Here is a 26,730-nt window from a genome sequence, read left to right as displayed (position 1 = left end):
TAGGATCAACGTAGGGATTTTGAAAGTACTCTAAAGGTTAATAAGTAAGAAATAACTTGTAAAAGCAAAGTATTCCCTCCGATAAAAATGTTTGTGTATAACAAAGTATATATATGTGGCAAAAAACAACAACAAAGAGACAGGTTCTCAACTCACACCATAGCTGCCAGCAAGACCAGAGGGAAAACAGCTGGTTTACTTGGGAGGGCTGGTCGTAACTGGATTTACTGCTTTTTTTACACAATTAGCCAGAATTTACTGGTTAAGCACAAAAAACATAGTATTCAGCTAAATTTTTTTATATAGGAGCAGTTCACAACAACAATCATCTGAAGGTTTTGCTGGAGTAATTTTCCACAACATTTACCTTTTGTTTGTTGAGTTCTAGCAAAAAAAAAGCCCAAACCGACAAGAATTTAACCGCCACCGTGTCACCATGTGAATGTATTTTCATATGATTGCAATTATGTGGGTCAAACCTTAGAGGGATTTCCCTACTTGGGAGTGACCTTCACAGGCTGTAATGAGAAAAGAAGACATGCCCTCTTTGGGTGACGATACATTTAAACAGGCAGAGTGGTAAAAAGAAAGACCCTTGGGGTGTTTAAATGCTAAACAGGCAAAAACAACCCTCCACGCTCCTCATCTTTTGATCTGCCACCTTTTTAAATGGAAAACAGGTCCAATTAATTCAGCATAATATAACCTAAGTCTGCCACCCAAAGACAGATTTAAAGGTTGCTGCTGTAACAGTCAAGTAGCCCCCAGTCAATTCACCATGACAGTTTTTCAGTTTTCTTTATTTATTCGTTCATTTTAAAAGATACAAAGGCCAAACACAAGGTCCTCTTAGAAACACAAGACTGGAATAATAAATTTATTTTTTTTTTAAAAGCTTCAAAACCAGCCAAAATTCAGAGGTCAACAGTCAGTAACTCATAATACATAAAACACATCAATATCATCAGTTTCTTTTTGATCAATCAGAAAAAAAAGCCAGAACAGGGGAACAAGATATCTATAACTTCAATGCTGATGACTATCTAGAAAAAATGTCACCAGTAAAGTGGAAACTTAAACTGAGCAACTATTAACCAATAAAACGCATGCAGACGTGGATAAGAGGGCTGCCTGCTGCCTGGAATCATCTGCGCCGATAATAAATACTGTACAGTGTTTGACACCGACATCTATCCGCGACCTCTCAGTGGCACTGCTGTCCCCTCATGCATTTTTTAGGGATCCTGAATTAATATTTATTGTCATCAAAACTAACACAGTATAATATTGCACAAGCCCATAATTCATAATTCATGGGGTGGAAAGGTTTAGAATACTGTGACAGGGTGGCAGAAAGCTGATGATATGGAGGCTTGTGTCATGTCCAGTGGAAGCGTTAAAATCAGCTTTAATTTGGTATCTTATCAGCAGGGCTGCAGCTTTGAACTGGAGGCATAATGCTGGACCCAAAGTAAATGATCTGCTGCAAACATTAGCGTCTACCAATCCAGGCAGATCCCAGTACAAACGTACTGCGTATATGAATGTTAAACCCAAACCCCTTCCCCCCCTACACACGCACACACACCACTTTCAAAACTCAGTTTAATCCAACAGACACTGAACTGCAAACTTGATTTCTCTGCTGCTTACCTATACACATAACAGCAAAATCTATGTTTGTTCTTCAATGCACAGCACAGTTTTTTTTTTGGTTTTTAATACTTTCAAAACACGAACATAAAAGTGCCATAAAAAAGTGAAACTGTGTGAATATTTGGAGCAGATCTACCTTGACCTGAGACGACATCCGTTTAGTTTTAGGCTTGCATCTGGTAATACATATATTTACAGATTTAATACTGTTATTTCAGTAAAACATAAGTTGAGTAGGGGGTCCAGATCTGAGACTTTTATAACCAGAACACAAATGTGACTTTATAAAAGTAAAATATATCTGCTATAGCTAATAACACATGAAAGACTGCAATAACTGTAAAAAAACAAAAAACATTTTCTGAGTGATCTTAAATGTTTTGAAAAATTTTATCCCCTCTAATGACTGCAGCATGTGTTTGAATGATTTGCAAATAAAGAAAAAAGTGTTGTTTTTGTCTTTCATATATTAATTACCTCTTAATTATCTTAAACCTGCTGTCTTTTGTTTAAAATATCTGATCCCGGGTGTCTCCTCAGGTATTTTAGATCACAAGCGAAGTGACTCTATAGGTTTGTAATGATGGAGACTTAAACACATTTGATTCCTCTTTCTGTTCTGTGTGTCAGCACCAGTGCACCATATACTAGATTTTTATAAATACAACAACAACCTGAGGATGTGCTGGCAAAAAAATATGTGTGGATTGCATCTTTATTTGAAGCATCCAGGTCAAGAATTTACTGTTGTACAAAAAAGGAACACTATTCTGTTAGTGGCTGCTATACTAAAGCTTGGAACTAGATATTAAATAGATATTAAACATCTTAAAGCAGCCCTGAAAAGGAACAAAAGGTAACAAACCAAGAATTTAACTCTTTAAACCACTGGTGAGAAAGACTAGTACTACTCTAAGACTGACCTTGAGATTTCCAGTCTCACATTTTTTTTTTTTTGCCAAGCAAAATAAAATATTACAAGCTTTTAGTTTGTTGTGAGTAAATTTGGTCGTTTTTTCAAATAAAAATACATTAAAAAAAATCTGGTTATTTGCCAATATGTTAATCATATATTAATTATTAGATATTATGTTCAGATTAAGTTTTGTCCATAACCCTCAGTGTAACTTCAAAAGATAATATATATTCTGTGTTTCTTCAGGGGAGCTCAAGGGTTCATTTAAAGGATATGTGCAAGCTGTTTTAATGGAGTGTATATACATCACCAGCTGTGGGTCTCGGAGGTTCCATGTTCCACAAAGAACAGATTTAAGATCAGAGTCCAGGTAGCACCAACTGGTACAGCAGCAGTCGTGTTACCCCTGACCTCAAACACGGGGATTAGGGACACAATAATTTTATTTATATTTTGCCAATAGATTGGATCATATCTGTCCATAGATCTGCTTCCTGAAAAGATCCCAGATTTGGTTCAGGTGGAAAAGATGAATGATCAGTTCAGGAAACAAAAACAGAGGGCACACGTGGACTTCTGGTAAAACTGGTTAGGGGCAACAACTCCCACCTCCGGCCAGCCAGGGTTTAGGTCATGGTGTGCTACTCTGGTGTTTGCTGCCCTCTAGGGCTGAGAGCAAGGCAGTGCAGGTGTGGCTCAACAGGGAGAAAGAAAGGAGGGAATTAAGAGGGAAGGGAGGAAAGCAAAGAGAGGGGAAGGAGGTAGAGAAGAGGAGGTAGGGGGGGGGCAACGCTACTCGTCACAGCCCAGAAGCTCCATTCGCAGGGTGATGTGGTCATGCCACTCCCACGGCAGGATGCGGACATATCGGGCGTAGAACGGCGGCTCAAAGATGTTCTTTTTGTGAACGTTGTTGTCGCTGTTGCCTGGGAAAATCTGAAGAGAAGAAAGTGATTAATTAACACAACAGTTTCACATGTTGTTGCAACAGTAAAACCGCCTTAATTTACTGTGTAAAGTTATTAAGATCCATTAAGATATTTTAGTTGCAAAAGTAAAAAGGAACATGGGATCTAAAACCATTGTCAACATAAAACACAAAATTCAAAATGAGATCATAAAGTCATAAATGTTTTATTGATTAAATCAGAGCCACGCCTCAGTGTGACCTAATCTGGCCGTATACTGCCTGCATCTGCAGATCAATTGATTTTTTGGATGTAATGGAAATGAATACACACAGAAGACTAATCAGTCCCAGTGACAGCATAACTGGCTCCAGATGCAGACAAGTACATCAAATACAGATTTCGTTGTTATTCAGTTTTTTGCTTTATTTAATTATTTACTGATTACAAAAAACACACGGTTAAAGTAAGAGCTGTTTGGGTACCATGACTGGAAGGTACACAAGATTGGGCAGATGGTTTTAATGTTGTGGCCAGTCTAGGTGTGTTAAGTTTTACTCAGTAATTAGAAGAACATTTAAATTCATTTTGTTCCCCTGTGCTGTTGGACCGACCTTGTCTGTCTTTGTGGTCTCGTCCTTAGCTATGGTCCACAACTGTCCATCATCACTGTGGGCGACTTTGAAGGCTGTGACAAACTGGACAGAGCCAAAGTCTTTGGCTCCCTGTGTGATGATTCCTGTGATCCTCTTGGTAGACTGAAGGTCAACCTGAGGTCATAGACAAAAGAAAAGAACCTTTACATGAGTAGAATGCATTAAATAAAAACCAGTGTGCAACTCTGGCCAGTCTTCTCCCACCTGTATCCACTCAGATCGGTTGTTGGTAGCAGCAGTCCAGGCGTTGGTCTTGCCCTGTTTGTCCAGCCGGGCGTAGTGAGGGTGCCAGGTGAAGGCCTCAATGCCCCAGGTGCGGAAGGTGCTGGAGGCTGTAATCTGGCGATCAGACACCAATCTGGACTTCATGCCCATTGGCTCTGAACAACCTGAAGCGTTTGAATACACTGTGGAGGTGAGACCAGGCAGAGAAGAAGAGACAAAGGAAAGAGAGAAAAGAGGAATGGAAAGAAAGAGAAAGAAAGAAAGAAAGAAAGAAAGAAAGAAAGCATGATAGACAGAGGACGGAGAGGAAGCAGCCCAAGGCCAGCCAGTGATGCAAAGCGACAGACAAATGAGCAAGGACAAAATGTGGGTGTTTCTCAACTCTTTGTTGCAGCTGGCTGGAATCATTTATATTTCATAATGTATTGACCTAACCCTTAGACCAACTACATTTCTTCTACAAGACAGTCTTGCTATTTAGCTGCCATTTTAGGCTAACAACATTGGGCTTTTGTCTAAATGAATGTTTTAATTTCATGGGGACATAAAATCATATACTTGGAGTGCCTGGCTCAGCTCACCAGAGCACTGCCATGTTTGTTCACACCAAGGATAAAGCAAGCTAAAAAAAACCCACTACATACACTTGCCTTCATCTTCATTATGAATACTATTAGTTATGCCCACCAACCCGCAGTTTAAAATTACATGAGCTTCAACTCTGAGCATGCAACAAGATGAATGGCTTATTAGTTTTTTGGTTTTGCTGGGCCCAAAGATTTCTACTTTTCTTTGTTCTATAACGTCTCTGCTCTTACCCAATCACACCTGAGGCTGACAAACACCCACTGGATGAGGAGAACATTAGGTTTTACAGTGACTGGAGGTCCACAGTATTCTTACTTTATGTAATTTTACATGTGCAGAATAAAGACCTTAAAAAAAAAGAAAAATGCGTGGAGCTCAGTGTAATATTTAAAGGCTGTAACAGACTTTTAATGAGTGATGGGTTAGTGGAACAGCTGAGCATGCATGTTAAATGAACAGGGGTCAAAGCTGCATGAAAAATATTTAGCACAAGCACCTGAATATTAAAACAGCATCTTTACAGTTGAGCTGATTCACTCAACAGCGTTGAAGCAAGTCAGTGAATGTAAAACAAACAGTGCTAGATTAGGTAATGAGCATTTTGCATTAAAGTGAATGTGAAAGTATTAGTATGTTGCAAAGTGATTAAACCAAAAACACATGCTGGTCGGGATCTCGTGTTACACAACTGTGGAATCATGCAGAAACTGAAGTTCAGTGGAAGAAGAACACACACTGATAAGAGACAACAAAGAGAAACAGATGTCTGACAGTGCAACGAGGCCAGCAAGACTGAAGGAACTACATGATAATGATAAAAGGAAAAGAAAGGTGAATATGCTTCTACTGAAATACAGAAGACTTCAAAGAACCACATGTTACATCAGCCTCCTGGGGTGACAACATTGGGACGATGAATATGATGAGTCTTTTACCAATTAGCATCCAATATGTTGCGGTATATATAATCATATGGTTTTAATAAATTCTTTAGGGAACATCTTAGACTCAGACAGCACACAGCTGCGTTCAGAGCTGGCAAAGAGTATTACCCTGCGCATGACATCGTTTGATCATAATTAACCGCTCAATGCAAAACTGAAATAATTAGTGACAAAACATAGGAGATAAATGCCAGCAGAAAAAAGGCTGTTGGATTTCCCTTCCTGAAAACTTCCTCCCACATTAAGCCTGCATGTTAAAAAGCTTCTTTCAGTCACTAACAAACCTCAATAAACTGAGAACCTAACATGTGTGCGCGGCATGTGTACAGCGGATGTTTTCTTTGTGAATTTACCGTTGAGTTCACAGCCCACCAGCTCCATGCGCAGAGTGCAAGCCTTACGACACACAACGGGAATGATGCGGATGTACTGGGCAATGATCGGGGGGTCAAAAATGTTAGTCTTGGTGCCGTCATTGTCCATGTTCCCCACAAAAATCTAGGAGAGAGGTGGGAGCAAGCAAACTGTGTCAACTGCACCATCAGGTGAGTGTTAGCAACCATTGTTAGTAGCTTTGTGACCTATCTTGAATAAACTTCTGCTTTCAAGCTGATGCAGTCAAAAGTGTGGCATTATAGTAACCGTAGAGTATTACCAGATTTATCTGTGTGATGTGTGATATATTATTTATTTGTAAAGGAAAGTCTTTTATCACTGTGGAATCTGTCTTGTTTGGAACAGTTACTGCAATTCTAACATAAAGCAATGGAAACCAGACTTTTCAACTAGAATACTGTGTGCTTTATTCTTCTGTTGCCTTACATAGTCTTTTCTCTGTCCATCTGTTCTGTACATGGTGTATGTCCTGCCGTCCAGGCTGGAGGCCACCTTGAAGGCCTTGATAAACTCAGCTGTGCCCATGCGACTGGCGCCCTGTGTCACAATTCCTGTGAAGCGCATCTTTCTTTGCATGTTGATCTGGAAATGTAGAAATGGATGATGGTAAGATGAGTCTCCCTTCCCTTTAAATCAAATAGTTTTCAAAATCTCAAAAACATAAGAGGTAAAATGAAGCAGTCCAAACAAAAAGCTCTGCATACTGTGAGAATATGTTAAAAGTTTATGATTGAAATGCATTTGTTCTAAATCTCGATGATTCCAGACCCTAATTTCTCACCAGCCTTTATTTATTATTGTCAGTCTACATGGTCAGTTTTCTAACTGCCTGCGTTACACTCATAATCTACTGTATAACTATTCTCACTTGTATCCATGGGTTCTTGTCATGTGCAGCAGCACTCCAGGCATTAACCAGTCCCTTGTTGTGGAGGCGGGCAAGCTCAGAGCCCCAGCGCTGCAGGCCCAGTAGGCTGTAGCGGACTGATGAGGCTGAGATCTGTGACTCGGCAATGCCCCCTCCCTCCATGCCGAGAAGAGAAATACAGCCTGAAGAAAGAGCCTGGAGTTAGGTTAAAGTTTATTTCCATTTCATTTCTGTTTCTGAGATATTGAGCTGAATAAACATTATGTCACAATGCAGTCTTCACGTTCTTCACGTGGTGCGAAGCCTATGAGATAGTTTTACTTTTACTATGCCTCACTCCCCAGTATCATACCAGTCTTGGGGTCTGATATGTCAGCAGTGCTGCTGCCCTGCGTGGCTACCTGCTGATTCGACTCCTTCACAACCCCAGCATCCACCTGTACTAGTAATCAACCTAATTTATATAGGTGACATGTCTGTGTTGGTAATGTAATTGGCAGCTAGAGGCTCTATAGAAGATTTTCTGCTGTTGCTTTTTAATTCTTCACTTATAACCAAAATTGTGTTTTCTTTGACAACAAAACTGAAATTAGTTTATTATTTATTTATTAAGTCCAAGTGAATGTCTGTATCAAATCAGTACCAACAACACATTTCTCAAGTATCATATTCAGAAGAATTGGCTCAAGGGATGAAGAACTCCCCCCAAAATTCTGCATCTGACGGTCACCAATGGAGAGGCATGTAAAAAGTCAGTATCTGGTCTCACACATGTGATGTGTATGCATAACTTTTACTAGCCTGAACCATAAAATCATTAGGGATGCAGAGCACTGAATCAGCCTAATTGAACAAAGCATTGATTTCGCATTTTGAACAGACCATCTTTATGTTGAGCATTGATCATCATAAAACCCCAGCAGCTTGGCCACCATCCCCTATCCTCTTTAGTGTCGTGCACTTCCTTTAATCACAGTGCTTCTGTTACATTAGCAATATTAAAGCTAAGAAGATATGGAGTTTTTTTATTGCCATCTAAAAAATGTCTTTGTTTTTTAGCTATTTATCCCTCAAAGCATTTTGTCATACCAAGTGCTTGTCTGACACTTACGAAGTTGGCAGTGTTTTCCTACATAAGGGGAAGGGCAGTGGCATTTGAAATCTCCATCCAGGTCTCTGCAGGTACCGCCATTCTCACATGGCTGTCCAGCGCAGTCATTTACATCTACAGGGAGATAAATCACAGTCAGTGTTGTTACAGGACAGGTCAACTATAGGTAAGTTTAAAAGCAGATTATGGTTAGAAGTGTGAGTGAGCTGCATATCATGCTTGAGAAACAGAGTTCAATATTCAATCATCTGATTTACAGTAAGGTCACCTCATGCTGTGCCAGCAGAACTGGAGCTGTAGAGAGGTTAGTGAGACGAGCTTAGTCCTAGGTCAGAAAATGCAAACTTGACAGATATATTTGACATCAAAGAGACTACTGCACATGAGATCGTGTGTTTTAGGTGTAGATTATAAAACAAATCTCCCAGAAGTAAATGTGTCATTATAGGAAATCTCTGACTCCATTTCTGGATGCTCAAAGTAGAATAGATGATCTTCTGGAGAATCATTTCAGTGCCTTGAATGTGTTCATTTTGCTGTAATTCTTTGCATCACCTCTTGATGGTACCCTTACAAACATTATGTGTCCCACTTAAAAACTGTAACACAGAGAGGGGGACAAATCAGCAGAATGAAAATGGGACTAAACTCCTTTTCATCTCACCCACCACAACTGTCAGTGTGACTAAACCGGCACTGAAGGCACTCTATATTGACCACATTCAGGACCAAGGCACAAATGATGCTGGTTGTACAGATGACTGCACACAAAAAGCAGAATTTCAGACCAAATCTCTAAAGCTTTAATCCTGAGTGCTTGTTATTACGCAGGGAAATGCACGCAAACAACTCAGCACATTGATGTAATGTTTCTAACCAACAAACACGCACACACAGCAGCATCTTCCTGCCCACATGCTCTCTCTATAAATAGCTCTGTGTCCAAACATTCATTTTCAAACGTCACAGGAGGAATATATAGTCATTTTGAAATGTGCATCCGCAAACTCTGGATAATGAGGTCCACAGCTGTGACACTTCTAGCTCGGGGAGCTCATCACATAAAACTGACTATTTTAGCAGCTGAATATTTTAAACGCATGTTGCAAATAGCCTCTTAGATCACTTTGTTGTTGTGAAAAAAAAATGTTAGCAGCTACCTCTGTCTATATCCAGGCATGCTGGTATTTCCTGTATCAGAGCACTTTTACATTTTACTATAACAATTTATTACAGCATAATTGTTTTTATTATTATTATTGTTTTATTTTTTTTACATGCACTGGATCGTTACAACATTCGAAACTACAGAAACAGAAAAAAGGAAAATAAAATAAAATGTGTAGGATGAATGTAGCACATGGTGTATGAATACTTGCACTTTGCTAATTCATGGGTAGAAACAGTCAAAAGTTAAAGGTCAATCTTCCATTTTTATTTACTTTAAAACTTATTTAAAATCAGACAGCTGTTTTCTGGGGCGAGAGGATTTGTGGGGACAAACTGAGTTCTTGTCACAAATAAGTGAGATGATCTGTGAGGTTTCAAAGAAAACAAACCAGACAACATTAGTAAGACAAACTCTTGTCAAGTTCTGAGGAGCGTCAGCTGGTGGCCCTCCTCCTGTAAGAGGATTGAGGACCAGGAGGACCACACAGCCTTGTCAGATCCAGGCGCTAATCCATTTATCCATCTATCTGATAAAAGGGGGAGGAAAGAAGAGAGGGAGAAAACAGGCAAGGGAAATGTTGCAAAATGTATGACCTGCACGACTAAAAGAAAAACAATACTGACTGTTCTGTGTGTAGTAGCATCCCAGTATCAGCTAACTGTTTGTACATATAGATTTTAGTGGGACGAGTGCGTGGTAGCTAAACAGGCCAGCTCTCTATGGCTGGGATCCAACAAACCCTATCACGTTTAAGGGAAACGGCACACTAGCACAATATTTAGAGTGTCAATATCTGTCTCAGCAGGAAGCGAAAACCAATAGAGATCTCACGTGGCTTGTTTGAAATCTGACCCTGATCGAAGCACAGCCAAGGTCCGCTGGCAGCGCTTTGTGGTGATCACCAAAGCTGTCTGCATCCTGGATCTGTGCTGCAGCAGAGTGGGATGAGGTGCCAGCTTGCATCTGACAGTCCAAACCTGCTTTGGAGTTACTCTTTTAAAAGTGTCGTGTTCTCCATACCTCACAGTGTGAGACTAGACCTTACAAGGTTCTCAAAGTGAGCTCTGAAACTAAACGATTAATGTGATTTTACAACAAAACAGAAACCCTTCTCCACAAAGACAAAGAGTAGCAACACACCAAGGACGTTACTTAAGAACCTTCTGAAACTTATTTATATGAAACTGCTAAACTCAGTATAAATGCTAGCAACGTTCGACCTTATGATTTTTATGAAATTTAGCACAACTATTAAACAGGAACAAAGTCATTTATTCAAACTAAAGCCAACATGAAGTGACAAGATTACATATTTTAATCACTTCTCATACTGTTGCCATGGTACAGTAACCAAGAGCTGCTCTTAACCCCAGTGGCATTATTAAATTTTAAAAAAAGGCTGAAATGTGTTATTTTCTGTGTGCTGTGAACTGAACAGACTGTTATAGCACAGCCTATAACAGTCTGTCCCACCATAACACCAAAGCTTCTATAGTGAAACATTTTACTATCTATATTACTGCATCTCCACACTCTTGTATGATGTATTCATTATTCATGACTTCATGTCCTTGTGGCTTAAAAGAAAAAAGAAAAGAGAAGGGGAAGTTTGACGGATTTCAAGGTTCCCTGCAAAACCCTTCTAAAGTTAGAAGTAATCTAAAGTTAAACACCACATTATATTTACATATTTACACAAATGTGGTTGGTGTACTTTCTTGAGGATCTTGGGCAAAGCCACTCGACTCACTACAATTTCAAATAAAAACACAGCAGGCTCCTCTAATCTATCATAACTTCATGGGTGAATGCCATAAGTCTAGTTTTTTTTAAAGCCAACTCGCTTAATAAAATTTTAAGTATTACTCAAATATGTATACTTATTTAGTGGACGGAGAATGTTTTACTTTTGACAAATTCCTTTTACTTTAAAAATAACTTAATGTCAAGAACTAATATAAAAAAAATACATAATTTTACTTCACTTCATCCATCCAAGCTGTAATGTCTTTATTTTCATGGAAGCAACCTCTATGGTTAATTGTGACTACCCACCTTTACTAGTCTGTTTGTTTTTTACCTGTGAGGCTTCAGCCTCTTATCAAAACACCTGACAGCTGTGTCGTGATTCTTAAGAGCATGTAGTGATTCCACATAAGCTGCTTTGAGTTCCTATTAGGTCAACAGGGTTTCTTAAATGCAGACTGTAGAGAACCAAAAAATATATGCCAGGCACAACAGAGTTCATGACGGCACAAACACACATGAAACACACACCCTGTATTCCACAGGGGGCATGTGTCCCAGACTGTCCGCACCACCACATCCTGGGAGGAGTTGAAAACTCTCCCAAAACAAATGAGAGATCAGAACACTCATAGACACACCCTTTTCTGGCCTCCGCACTGATTTCCAAGAAGTTGGAATAACTGTTCGGAAATGTGGGATTTAAAGACTGTAAGAAGAAAAAGACTCTTTCCCGTACTGTTTGCATTAATCTGCTTCGGTCTGAAGTGAAAAGCATTCAACATCCTTCTCTCTCTCTCTCTCTGCATCTCTATAACCCCCCACCCCCTCCCCGCCACCACACACACACACACACACACACACACACACACACACACACACACACACACACACACACACACACACACACACACACACACACACACACACACACACAAATTCTGTACAACCCATAAAGGCTTTTAGGCCAATTTGATAGGACAATCAGAACTGCTGCAGTCAGACCTGAGTAGTGAGTGTGACATTGTAAGGAGGGCAGACTTAATTCACTGTTCCGCCTCCATGTTCGCTTTTTCACCCGGCAACAGAAGCAGCGCTGACGTTGCTAGCACTCAGCATGGACCGCCACTTTCTGTTGGCTAGACTGGCACGAGGGATAAACCATGTGTGTGTGTGTGTGTGTAAGTGTATGCTAAACAGTCTGTACATGAGATCATGAGCTGCGTGCGGCTGTTCATGTGGGATGTGCAGCCCACACGTGATTAAGCTGTTTTCCAGTAGATTTCTTGTTCCTTTGATGTGTTTCTCAAAATAATTTTAGGCTGCGAATCTTGAAGTGGAGTTGAATGGTGCCATTTTGTACCCCCCATTCCCCGATCAGCCAATCTTCCACTTCTTTTCTGTTTCTATTTATAGTATTTTTTTTCCATGCAGTAGTTTGTGTGCGAACATCATCTCCTACATCTGGCTTCCAGTTTGCTGACACCTGCTTGTCAGGCTTTGAGCTTGACTGCTTTCTGATTAGCACCATCACTCCAATCACAGACTCCCATGCATTACCAATCCTATACAGCCTCACATTTCTGAATATTTTATTTTTCTGAAGTTCTGGCCTCATATTTCTGTCTGAATGTGCAAGTGTGAAGTGAATGTGAGAATGTTGGCTAAATGTTTAACTACACTACATCCCTGGGTTCACCACAGTCACCGGTTTTCTTCTTCCAGACTCCTTTTGCTTCACACAAACCATAGGAGCTGGCTGCCATGGTAGTTACTCCTTGCCCACACACACAGACATATTTTAGAGCACTTAAACTGTCAAACAAGTCATCAGAAGCTGTAAAATGAGGGGGACCTTTATGACCCAGCAGTCCTCAGGGGGGCTCTCAAACAGACATGGTCAAATAAATTCCACTCCTCATTATCCCTGAGGCATCATCTAATTAGTGTAAATGCCTGCCCCATGGAGGGCTCATACTCTGGCAGCTTAGCTAACATTAACTGCCAAATGACTTGTGAATGTATAGATTTTGATGAGCTGTGATTTGTGGTTTTTGAGGGGAAAAGAAAACAGAAACAGATTCCTTGGCTATGGTTTCTTAAATGAAAAAAAGAATGTCTTGAACTTAAATACACTCTGGGGACTGTAAATTAAAATAGATGAGAACTTGGAAGCAACCTAATTGACTCAGCGGGAATGATGCACAGCTTCACTGATATCTGAGCAAATGTTTTAGTATAACAAGACCCATCCCATCAGGGTGGCTGAACTGATTAAAAGTTGGTGGATCTAATGCTAAAATGATATCACTGCTGTTTTTGTGGTTGGCCTTGATTCATAAAGGACTATTTGTGCTGAGTTAGAGATAATGCTGAACTCAGCGGTTCCTTGTCTATAAGTGTATCTGTGAATGTAGCCAAATTCCTCAGCCTCCACATGCAGCCAGAGCGAACAGAGAGAAGTTGGATCCAAGAAGGAAAAGAGATAAAAGTGCAGCAAACACTCCTGTTTTCACTGTTACCTTTCTTTGAATTTAAATCTGCACCTTGGACACCTAGGACAGAAAAGCACACAGGTTCACACAAAAATACACTTTGAAGGTCTGACTTGCAAATGAGCTCTTTGAGCACGTGTGGTAACTGTCACTCTGCTGCCTTCTCCTGCAAACAGTAACCATCTCTCTGTGTGTGCAGGGGTGGAGGCAGCTGCAGGAGCGCAGCACGTTCCCATCCTTGTTTCGACTCTTTCAGGCTGACCCTGTTTAAAGCAACCTGGTCTGAGTGACGTCTGAAAAAGGATGACAACTGTCGGTCTGGTGGCCAGTACTCACAGCAGCTGTCTCCATGTTAGCGTATCACATTACACTGATCAATGTGGACGTCATTACACGTGCCAGTTAATGGCATGGCAAAGTATGTACTGCTGGTAAAAAACAAACAAACACACACACACACAATAGTAGCACAGTGGCAACACTGAGACTTAGGTCTGCTTATTACAATTTTCTCCACAAGTAAGCATCAGTAGAAGTCAAAAAAACTCTTCCAACATCCATTTTTTTTCAATTTTCATTCATAGTTGGCCTTCATTAAGTAGAGTTATTACACTACAGCAGCTCTACAAGGCCCACAAAAAGCCTGCCAGTATTTTATATTTGCAACCTACAACAGTCAAGAGGGAGCACAAACTTACTGTTCTGGCAGTGAACTCCATCAAAGCCTGGCTGGCATTTGCAGACATACTCGCTGAAGACATCACCTCGGCGGGAGTGGCCCGTCACCTCACAGATGGCATCATTCTTACATGGATTGGGGTTGCAAGGTCCTTTGGGTATTGAAAAAAGAGCCAAGTTTAACAGAGTTTAAGCAGTGTTCTATGTAATTTTTTAATGAAAGGGGTTTAACCTTGATTTAACAAAATTAAACTTGGGCTTCTGAAGTGGGGTATGCCAGAAAATGTTTAAGGAAAAACTAAGCAGTAAACTGTGAATCAGTCATCCTGCAGAGGCATAACATACCAGACTCAGTCTCATTGCAGGTTTCTCCAGAGAAGCCATCAGGACAGATGCAGATGAATGGAGACCCTGCCCCAGTCACACAGGTCCCACCATTAGTGCACACGTTCACCTCACAGAAATCACCTGCATATAGAGTGGAACGGTGGCAAGTTGAGTACTACATTTAAAATAAACTACTCTGCACAAGAACTGATAAAAAAGTACGTTCTTCTAGTGGGGAAATTGAATTTGATTTTTTTTAATGAAGCCAGCGGTGGTTTATTTGCTTCATTTCACATTTATAAATGCTTGACAGTTTACTTTTTCCCCTCAGCAAACATCTGATATCTCCAGGAGAATATTTCAGGACAGAAAATATGCTCACATACAGTAGGCAGGTTTAGCATTGGCTTTATGCGTCTTTACAATGAAGAAGCTATCCCTTTTTCACAAAGGAGTAGCTCCATATGTTAACATATTTTTAATAACAGATGCCTTCCTGACACAACCCCAATTGGATTTTTTGGTCTCGTCTTCCTTACAACAGGGATCCTTCACTGTTAGGTGTATGTGCAAACCACCACACTATGGAGCCACTATACATGTTTTTACTAATATTAAATTTTTGCTCATTTTTTAGCATTACAACTATAGTCTAAAGCCATTCAGTAAGAGTGTAACAACAATTAAACAACTAAAATGATGTTGTTCTGTTATCATATTTCCATTCTATTCCCATATTGTGTTTCTGAAGAGTAAACACCATGCTGCAGGCTGGAAGTGAGGGTTTTAAAAAGCTGAGTAAGCCATCACTACACTGTAAACACCACACAAACACTGGATGCTTCTACCAGATGTAACTGCTGCCAAGCCTGGACCTGACAATCTGGCTGCTCTCTGGGCATGAGGGAAATCATGTCAGTTAGTGTTCGGCGGAGGGGGAAAAAAAGAAACAGAGGGTTTGTTGTGGTGTTTTAAGAGCATCATGACTGAATCAGGTCTGATTTACTCGCAGAGTTTTAGTCCAACAAAAAAGGGACGCCTCTAATTCAAACTATATGTTACGTCTATTTGAGAATTACACCAGTGAAAAAAGTACAGTGAATTAACAATGAGCAAATGGGTATTTTACTTCCTGCATGCTCTATCAAAGCGCTTTTTCCTCCTCCTAAAGCAAACTTAGCGAGAAAGCATCTCACACAGCCATCAGCCCTTTATAGGGTTTAAATAACAAACCACATGTAATGACAATTTTCTGCAAATTGATACATAGTATTTTGGAAATCAACTTTAAAAATGACAACTCTATATAGCTATTTTGACACTTCGAATAATACAGAGGAAGTCAATGATTTAGCGTCTTATAACACCCAAGAAGACAGAGATGCCTTTTTAAGCAAACACTTTATCATCATTTAGATAATTGTTAAGGAAACTGAGGTTGGACCCCTTGAGACAAACTAGTGGTTTAATCACCACAGAGTCTGCCATACAGGCTAAGAAAGGAGTTCTGACCCTGTGTTTTGGTGGAGGGAATAAATATTTTTCCCCGCCTTCTAATATAAAGTTAAAGAACTGCATTTTAGCTATGCTGAGGGTATAATTATCATAGGCCACAGGGCCATAGCTAAAAATGGTATTTTGGAGAGACTAAATTTAATGCGCAAGGCCGCATGCTTCTAATGTGATCACACACATCCTTAGTTGTTCTTAAAAACAAAAACAAAACACAGAGTAACTTATTCAGTGCAAACTCTAGCCAACGTCGGAAGCACTACTCTTCAACGTGCACAAATGAATATTGTGTAGTCTGAGTATTGCGTAGTCACTTATGACAATATGGACCTCATTTGTTATTACCAGCAAACAGCACTGAGGGAATTGCAAGAATCAGATCCATTTTACAAACATCCTGTTTGACTGTTTATCCATGAAGTGCCCAGCCCACGAATATCCCGGGTTATCTGTGCTGCATCCAGTGTCACGGCCCTTGAGTGCTTTCACATCTCGTGGGATTCTTAGGAAACAGGCCTGCCTGGCAGCACTAACAAATCCTTATCAAACAAAGTTGCTGCCTGTTTATCTTTGGGAAGGAACACATCCTCCCTTCCTCTGGAAACCCAACAGATAAAAATGAATAACAAAATATGTTTACAAAAAATCAAATAAAGTTTGCAACAATCGGCATTTTATCTGTCTGTTTGTGGTATGATTTGACTTATTCAGCTGAAAATCTGCCTGGGTGTATTGAGGAAATGAAATTAATGACGCATCAAGTTAATGTGGTCCGCAAAGAGGCAGTGACCCAACCTGAAAAAAATCCCTACAATGACACCGTTGTCAGTAAAAGTCACTTTACTGATGAGTGAAATGAGTGAAACTTTTGTTGTTCACACCTATTCATTTTAAGTATAATGAAATTGAAGAGTCACAAAGCAAACAAGTCATGGCTCTGAACTTAACCAGTTATATAACATATTGCAAATGCAACCACATGAACCCCAAGCTCTGTTATACTCTTCCAAGATACTTAAATCTTAAAAATATGTTTAAGTAAATGTTTTCTGTACTACAAGAGTACAGATATAGATGCATAATATTTGCTACAGTTATTAATGCAGTGAAAAAACAAAAAAGTACACCACTTCTACAAGTACCCAACATGGTGCCCCACTAAATCTAAACCACAGTGACAGATCAGGAAGGTATGTGGAGTGATGTTTGGCTGGAAAACCCAATTCCACAGGGCATTGTTTCTCTCACTTTTTATGAGTCACTGTCTGTGCCTTTCCCATGATGCCCCAGCCCTAGATTGAGGTCCAAACAGGGAGTTGGCTTTGGTATGAGCGTCTGTGATAAGTGTTGTGTTTACTTGGGGGGGGGGGGGGGGGGGGGGGGACCAACAGATATTTCCCACATCACAGAAGGAGGAACCTTTACAGTTAACCAGCAATCTCAGTCAATCCTCTGTACCCTCTGATCACTATACAATTCAGATGGATAGACTGGAAAGAAGATGAGCACTTAACAAGGATGAGTAGGCTCCACAACAAGGGACTTTTTGGACTTACTGCATTTAATGTGCACCTTGAATGAGGAAGAAGACAGAGGAGTCATTTGAGGACATTAGGAATGTGGTGGACAAACTGAGGACACTTAATGAGTCCTCAGTTTGTCCACCACATTCCTAATGTCCTCAAATGACTCCTCTGTCTTCTTGAGGTAACATAAAACTCTGGCCTCCGCACTGATGTCCGATCCATTTGTATTCCAAACTTAATCATTTGTGGGGACTGCACAGAGAATGCCATTTGCTGTGCACAAAATACACATAGCCAAGGGCAAAAAGTTTCTTTCATCCAAATTACCCCTGAGTTATCAAAGGAGACTTGGAGAAAAAAAAAAAACAGTGGTGCACAAAACATAATACACTTAGACAGGTTAAAAAGACATTAAGGAATTACCTTATTAAATGTATTCAAAACAGGAGCTATCTGCAGCCATATGGAAGTAACTTGACTGTGGTCTGAGGGGTGATTAGTCTCATAAGCTGTATGTTAAGTGCAAAGAATGAGCGAGACCTGTCAGATGTCAGGGGTTTGGAAGTCAATAATCTCAAAGGTAATGTCTCCATACTGTTGATATGCATGGTGAGAACAGAAAAACAGAACAGAAAAAAGAAGCGGACATGAGAAGTTGTTTTAGTGCAGGACAGAATGCAGCAAGGCACTGATACCAGTGTGTTACTGACGATATAACAACCTCATTTCTGGACCCAGGCATCTCCTCGACTGTGTGAGGCTCACAGCATTTCAACATGATGCTGTCAATGTTTCACTGTGGATATCATGCTAATACCAAACCATGCAGCAACATATTAACATGAGATCATGTCATGGATCTCAGGCGTTCTCTGTGGGGTTTTTTGTTTTGTTTTTTGTGTTCTTGCCATATGCCATAAGCACTCGTCCACTGTGGACCCTCAACATGTAGTTCTATTGAGAACCCTCCAAATGTTACTAGTATTTCGTTTTCTGGCTTTGTTTACATGCAAAGTTATATAAGTGCTGTACTTTCAAAAAACAAAAACAAAAAAAAACTTAACCTTTACATCAAAAACAGGCTCACCTTCAAATATCATACAAATCTACAAAAAACAGATTTAAATACAATCATCTTTACACGTTAACTAACTGGTTCATTTACCGTTAACGTCTCATGCCACTAAACCTAGCAAGCCTTGGTTTAGTTTACTATAACACCTAGGAGAACAGCTACGCTGATTGTTCTAATGGAGCTAAAAGAATTCAGACCATTTTTTAAACTTTCAATGGCGTCTCAGTGCTCATTTTCTATTGGGAATTGGAGGACCATTTGGACTCAGAAATGGCTAATGGTGTTGGTCTTAACAACTGGACTGAAAAGGTCCTGGGGTTTGAAAACAGCAAACATGCTGTACGCTGCTCTGACGTCCACACACTGGCATGCCAGGTCATACAGGCTGGCAGGCGAGTGTGGGAACTCAGTGTACCAGAAGGAGAAAAGCTTACATCATGTCCAAACACACACACACACACACACACACACACACACACACACACACACACACACACACACACACACACACACACACACACACACACACACACACACACACACACACACACACACGTCCAACCCTTGTTAAAACAGTTAAGGATGTGCTGAACTATAATAAAAATTCCTGTAGTACTGAGTGCTCAAGGAGCAAGCAGGGGAAACCTAAACACACAGGAAGTGGATGTGTTATGGCTGCCCAAAGAAGGTCCTGTGATAACCCAAGCCTTTTCAATATTAAGAATCAGCGGGACTCCAGCTGCAGGTGAGGTTTCTGTAATCTGCATTTGCTATTCTAGAGCACAGCCATCTGCTACTGCTCCCAAGAAAACAACAACGAAGGCCAGCCGCTAAAAATACACACTCAAACACACAGGCACACACGAGTCATGCACCATCAACAAAACAACACGCTCGTCTGTAGCTGACTACAGCTGAAATAGAGATAATAACTCCATAGTAACAACAGTCTTAACTGGATTACTCATTGGAGATGTAACCTTTGTGGCAATACCGTCAATAATTTGGCGTTCTTTTCTCCGACCATATGAATACAAAAAGTTTGTATAAACAACTCCTGATCTTGGATGCAAATCCCATCAATTTTCTACTTGGCTCCAGTGCTGAATGCACAAAAGACAGCGTGTAAAATATTCAGCATGGCAGATTGGAAAGTGGGGCGACAGACACTAATAACGTGTCCCGAATTAGATGATATTCCATATTGTTATGAAACATTGATTAAGGAAGCTATTCAAAATTCATATGGAATTTAAAAAAAAAAGAAAGAAAGAAAGAAAGAAAGAAAGAAAGAAAGAAAGAAAGAAAGAAAGAAAGAAAGAAAGAAAGAAAGAAAGAAAGAAAGAAAGAAAGAAAGAAAGAGCCTGTCCTGTCCCCAAGGGAGATGAATAAACTCCAAAAGAAAAAAAAAAAAAAAAAAAAGGACATAGAATATATAAAATCTGACAGATGTTGTCCTCCAAAGCTCTGTGTTGGACCAATGAACAGCCATGCCAGTCCCCCAAGACAAAGGATGTGTATAAAACACGGATGTAGATTGTGAAAAGTGAACCAAACTGAACTGTCTTAAATCTGTACTTTTTCATGGCCATCAAGGGAGAAACTGATGAGTTTTCATAAATATTCCCAGTCCTATAGAAGTCTATGGGAAACACTTTCCTGGTGAGTTTATATTAAAAAGCAAAAAAAAAAAGAAAAAAGAAAATAGTCCATCTATCCATCCAGTAAATTTAGTTATGCTCATTCTAAAAGCCAAAAAGTTTATCCAGGGTATGCTCACTGGGTAGCAACTTTTCAATCACAAGTTGTTAGCCAATAACAACAACAACAACAACAACAACTAACTACTAAGTAAGTAGAACCTTTTTAGCAGAGTCAGACCAAAATATATGAAAAGGTAATAAATCCAATGTGCACTGTTATGAAAAGCTGTTTCTTTTATATTACTATTATTATTTCAACACAACCATGCAGAAAAAGTGAGAATGGGCTGGAAAAAGATACTTGGGTAAAAGTAGTAATGATGCAATCAGAAAGTGCGTAAAGAAGTCCAGAAGGTCAATATACAATAAAAGATATTCCATGGGTTATATGTTCTTTAATACAAAATAAGATGTTAATTAATATTAATAGCAGAAAAATATTGAAAAATTTAAAAAAAAAAAAATATATATATATACAGTGGGGCAAAAAAGTATTTAGTCAGCCACCGATTGTGCAAGTTCCCCCACTTAAAATGATGACAGAGGTCAGTAATTTGCACCAGAGGTACACTTCAACTGTGAGAGACAGAATGTGAAAAAAAAATCCATGAATTCACATGGTAGGATTTGTAAAGAATTTATTCGTAAATTAGGGTGGAAAATAAGTATTTGGTCACCTCAAACAAGGAAAATCTCTGGCTCTCACAGACCTGTAACGTCTTCTGTAAGAAGCTTTTCTGTCCCCCACTCGTTACCTGTATGAATGGCACCTGTTTGAACTCATCATCTGTATAAAAGACACCTGTCCACAGCCTCAAACAGTCAGACTCCAAACTCCGCCATGGCCAAGACCAAAGAGCTTTCAAAGGACACCAGGAAAAGTATTGTAGACCTGCACCAGACTGGGAAGAGTGAATCTACAATAGGCAAGCAGCTTGGTGTGAAAAAATCAACTGTGGGAGCAATCATCAGAAAATGGAAGACATACAAGACCACTGATAATCTCCCTCGATCTGGGGCTCCACGCAAGATCTCATCCCGTGGGGTCAAAATGATCATGAGAACGGTGAGCAAAGATCCCAGAACCACACGGGGGGACCTGGTGAATGACCTGCAGAGAGCTGGGACCAAAGTAACAAAGGTCACCATCAGTAACACACTACAACGGCAGGGAATCAAATCCCGCAGTGCCAGACGTGTTCCGCTGCTGAAGCCAGTGCATGTCCAGGCCCGTCTGAAGTTTGCCAGAGAGCACATGGATGATACAGCAGAGGATTGGGAGAATGTCATGTGGTCAGATGAAACCAAAGTAGAACTTTTTGGTATAAACTCAACTCGTCGTGTTTGGAGGAAGAAGAATACTGAGTTGCATCCCAAGAACACCATACCTACTGTGAAGCATGGGGGTGGAAACATCATGCTATGGGGCTGTTTTTCTGCCAAGGGGACAGGACGACTGATCCGTGTTAAGGACAGAATGAATGGGGCCATGTATCGTGAGATTTTGAGCTAAAACCTCCTTCCATCAGTGAGAACTTTGAAGATGAAACGAGGCTGGGTCTTCCAACATGACAATGATCCAAAACACACCGCCCGGGCAACAAAGGAGTGGCTCCGTAAGAAGCATTTGAAAGTCCTGGAGTGGCCTAGCCAGTCTCCAGACCTCAACCCCATAGAAAATCTGTGGCGGGAGTTGAAAGTCCGTGTTGCTCGGCGACAGCCCCAAAACATCACTGCTCTCGAGAAGATCTGCATGGAGGAATGGGCCAAAATACCAGCTACTGTGTGTGCAAACCTGGTAAAGACCTATAGTAAACGTTTGACCTCTGTTATTGCCAACAAACTTTATGTTACAAAGTATTGAGTTGTATTTTTGTTATTGACCAAATACTTATTTTCCACCCTGATTTACGAATAAATTCTTTACAAATCCTACCATGTGGATTCATGGATTTTTTTTTCACATTCTGTCTCTCACAGTTGAAGTGTACCTCTGGTGCAAATTACTGACCTCTGTCATCATTTTAGGTGGGGGAACTTGCACAATCGGTGGCTGACTAAATACTTTTTTGCCCCACTGTATATATATATACACATAAATAAAAACAATCCTAACTAAATTATTCCGGAAAATCTCTTCGTGATTTTTTTTCTGCAACTTCGAAGAAGGAACATCATCACTTTAACAGGAAATTAAACTCCTTGTTGAGATCAGATATCTCACATTTAGTAAGACCAATATCTACCTGATCTATTAGCAATTATCTCAGACTCACAAGAAAATTTGTAAAAGGAAATTATTCATACACACCTGCCAACATGCACAAGTTATACACATACACACACAGTGTCCTGACTATATTTAGCCCTGGTTCCGTCAGCTATCCTAAGTGGTCTTGTCATGAGAAAAAGATTGCCTCAGCTCTGACAGAACTCAATTTACCACTTGTCTTCCATCAGCAGCTAATGAAGAAGACAACCAAAGCACAACCTGCTGAAATGAACCTAATCAGGTCAAACGCAGAGTGGGAAAAATCCACTCAGCTCTTATTATGGCCTCTAAACATTTTGCATGACACAGCAGCAACAAGTCCCCCCCCCTTCATTGCTGTCTGTAGCAGAGATTTGAGCAAGCGCTGGTGTGGGTGGAAGTTCGCTGGCACGCTAGGATCTGGAAAATTGACTTCACATTGTGGTTGGGTTAACTACACCTTTTCTCCGCAGCTGTCCTGTCTGTCAGTCTTGAGGACTAAGAGAACACGGAGATGTGCACTTCACTTCATTCATTTCGGTTTTAGCAACAGACGTAGAAATGTTCATGAAACATTTGTGCAATACTGCACCTGGGATAAGTAAGAGGAGTTGCTTATTATCCATTAATTTCACTATCCTTCAAGTCAGAAAAAATATGGTTCTCTTAACTACCAAACAGAACATATCTTCAATTATGTCTTGCTTTTTCCACAGCATGTGTTTCCACACAATTGATGAGCGAAAGCACTAAATCTACAAAACAATACAATAAAACTCACTAAGAAGCACTTAAGCACAATGTGTAGTTCGGATGTTATATTATAAGCAAAGCATAATGCATAAAGTATCTATTATAGGATTCATGTTGGCTCGTCACCAAACACAAGCACCATAGACACAGCCAAGGCACACTCTGTTTCTTCTGGCTCAAAACAGCTATTTGAGGGGAGACTTACACATAACAGCTAGTTCAGTCCACCTTCAGTAAAGCGAATGAGTCTTTGCTACTTTGACAGGAAACAAAAGTGTAATTTCCTGATATTTCTAACTATCTTACAAAGAAAAGCATGGTTTATGCATTAGTAAACTGCAATTTAAAAAGTACAATGCTGGTGATTTACCTCTGGCTCTGAACAAAATCTCTGGTGGGTGTCAAAAGGCAGGAAAAACTCTTGACACAGAAGCATTAGGCAGATAGTGAAACCATGACAAGTACAACAGTCATGCTATACTGTGAAAAAAGTAGCCACTTCTACGCTTCTATTTTCAAATCAATCTAACTCTGTTCTTTATTAGTTTATTTTTATGCTTTCCAACATATTTTCAAATACATCTGTAAAGAAGAAGAAACTGCTTTGACCTGCTCTGATACTGAGTTTCAATCCCTCAGGAGGACTAAGCCAGTGGCTCACTGACAGCTGAATAGACTATAAATCAAAATGTTTAATCTGGAAAGCAATGTACTATTACACAACAGTAATCCAAGTTATGAATTTCCCTTTTTTTTTCAATATGCAAATGGTGGAAAATGATCCTTTTTTTTTCTTCCTTTTTTCACATTTGGAAAATACACCATCATACCAAGGAAAACACATGTGACTCCTTTTCCATTTGTGTGTGAGCAGAAATGGAGGCAGTGGAAGTCAGGCCATTTCAGCTTTTGTCCATCGGCCTAAATGTATTTGATGCGTGGAAAAGCAAACAAAGACAAGCGCCAATGGCATAAGGTTAACACTGGATAAGTATAATAGCCACCGTAAGTGTGTGATGCTTCTCTTTTTAATAAAAAAAAAAAAAAAAAGGGGGGGGGGTTGTCAATGCGCACATGAATGCCTCCAAGCGTTGACTCTGTAAACCATACAAAACCTGGAACACATTTAGATCTCATCAGCTACAGACGCTTAGTTGTTTTTATGTGATTATCCTTACAACTGCAATCCTCCCGTTTCACAACCAGCCAGTGTCCCACTCACCACATTCCCACACGTCCTGTCCACTTATTCAAGGATTGCTTGAACTTGCACCTACAAATGCCCACAGCTCCATTATTCTGGCGATGAAGTGAAGGCACCACTTGTGCCGGGGTGTGATTAGCGCGCGCACACACGCACAAAAAGGGGGGAGATAGGGGAAAAAAACTGAGGTGTCAACAACTAATTTATACTGTGTAAAATCAGAAGTGACGAGAGGGGAAGCAAGCAACCAACTCAACTGAAACAGTCACGGTACTGGACACTGTGGGCTGCGGTCTGAGCAGTAAGGACTGTTGACAGTAAAGACTGGTAGTAATAGAACAAATGTTAAAACAGAGAGAGGTAACTTACCGTTTACCCCAAACACCAGACAAGCTGTAAAAAGTTGCAGCCAAAGGAAAAACCGCGTCTGTTCCTTCATACTTCTTGTTTTTGTCAGCCGTTAAATAGCTGTAGTTTGTTAGTTTGATGGACAACTGTACGGTTAGAGTGCAACGACAGTCTGGACGTTGTTGCTACGGCGGCTCGAGCTTGTTGTTCGGCTCTTACTCCCAGAGAGCAGGCGTGGAGAAGGAGCACGTGTACCTTGACTCTCGGCCAATCGCAGCCTGGCATTTAATTGTGACCCCGCCCCCCGTTTAAAAAAAGTCACTAAGAAAAGTAAATTGATCTGCTATGGAAACAAAAGAAGCTATTATAGCTAATGGGCTGCACTATATCTAAATTTGATTTCATTCAATTTTTCAATACCCAAACCTTGAGGAGAAAATCATTGTTTACATTTTAGTAACATTTATGTATTACGAAGGTGAATAGGTCTGCCAGCCCTTGTAGTAAAATGCTTTTCTCTGAGTTTGAGGGACATCACAGCACCAAGAACCACGCATCTTTATTTTGACTTCAGATACCAAGCCAACAGCAGTAGTGAACTTCAAGAACCAACTTCTGATAGCATCACCTTTGGCCACCAAAAGGACGTCCTTAAACTCACACTCTTTCCTTGACAAACAGTTTGATTACATTTTCACATTGTATGAGAGTTACAGCTAACAGGGACAAAAACAGCAACGCGTGCTGACAGAAAAGTTCAGGATATACTCAAGAACTCAACTCATTATTACTGCTGTTGGACAGAAGTAAGCTCACTGACCCTTTGACCCAAATTAGACTTCATCAAAACGTTTTACAGCCTCCTCCAGAGTAAATAAACATGCACACATATTGACCGCTAAGCTAAACTGTAGCTACGATGATCCAATTCAATTCAATTCAATTTATACAGTGCCAAAAAGTCACACAAAGGTGCTGTGTATTTTAAGATAAAGACCCTACAAAAATACAGAGAAAACGAGGTGACTTCCTATGATTAAGCACTTGGTGACACTGGGAAGGAAAACCTTCCATTTAACAGGAAAAAAAACCTCTGCCAGAAACCAGTTTGAGGGAGGAGCAACCATGGGTTGGGGGTGAGTGAGGTGAACTGGGAGGTGTAAGAAAACAGAATGTATTTTACTGTAATCTACAATCTGATGAACTCTAGTGGTAAGATTTTACTAACTTTAACAGTTCAATCAGCATGCATTAGCATCATTTGGTTGTTTTATGGCTAAAGTCAGATTTGCTGTATGTGAATTCATTATACATACATAACAGCTTTATATGATTACAACAGGATGGATAACAGATGGGAAAAGGAGCTATAATCATGTAAGGCCTAGACCACAGCATTCAAAAAAATCCATATGAGTTTTTGCTTTAATTGTAATGTATATATCATCTATATATGATATATGGTCTAAAATGTCAGATTTACTATAGCATGTGAGAGAGTTCATTGATTCTTAATGTTCTGAATAATGTTTCTTGTATCCAAAAATGTTTGAAACACACTGAAATATTTTATAAATATTTGTAATATTTAAATGAGTCCCATTTTTCTTCTAAAACAGAATTTACATGCATTTAATTTGCGTCATCATCGTCACCATCAGTACAGCTTTAGT

At 40.0% G+C, this 26,730-nt stretch overlaps 1 protein-coding gene across 4 annotated transcripts; it reads right to left on the bottom strand.

The window, feature by feature from the left end:
• Positions 1 to 779: 779 nt before the first annotated feature.
• mfge8b (milk fat globule EGF and factor V/VIII domain containing b) lies at positions 780 to 25,291 on the bottom strand. Of its 4 annotated transcripts, none has more exons than XM_026175156.1 (11): positions 25,079 to 25,291; positions 14,704 to 14,826; positions 14,379 to 14,510; positions 13,708 to 13,740; positions 8,269 to 8,382; positions 7,158 to 7,339; positions 6,716 to 6,871; positions 6,247 to 6,391; positions 4,341 to 4,543; positions 4,095 to 4,250; positions 780 to 3,508 (listed from the first exon to the last, which is right to left on the bottom strand). In XM_026175156.1, exons 1-11 carry the CDS (start codon positions 25,146 to 25,148, stop codon positions 3,365 to 3,367), a joined length of 1,458 nt encoding a protein of 485 aa, XP_026030941.1. In that variant the 5' UTR covers positions 25,149 to 25,291; the 3' UTR covers positions 780 to 3,364. The 4 variants fall into 4 exon arrangements, with proteins under 4 accessions (XP_026030941.1, XP_026030943.1, XP_026030944.1 ...); XM_026175158.1 differs by having other exon boundaries at positions 4,341 to 4,525; XM_026175159.1 differs by lacking the exon at positions 13,708 to 13,740.
• Between the last annotated feature and the right edge of the window lie 1,439 nt (positions 25,292 to 26,730).

The sequence above is a fragment of the Astatotilapia calliptera genome, chromosome 7 (assembly GCF_900246225.1).
Source record: "Astatotilapia calliptera chromosome 7, fAstCal1.2, whole genome shotgun sequence".
Classification (NCBI taxonomy): Eukaryota; Metazoa; Chordata; class Actinopteri; order Cichliformes; family Cichlidae; genus Astatotilapia; species Astatotilapia calliptera.
Note: the sequence above shows the minus strand (reverse complement) of the source record. Positions and strands in the feature narration are given on the sequence as shown.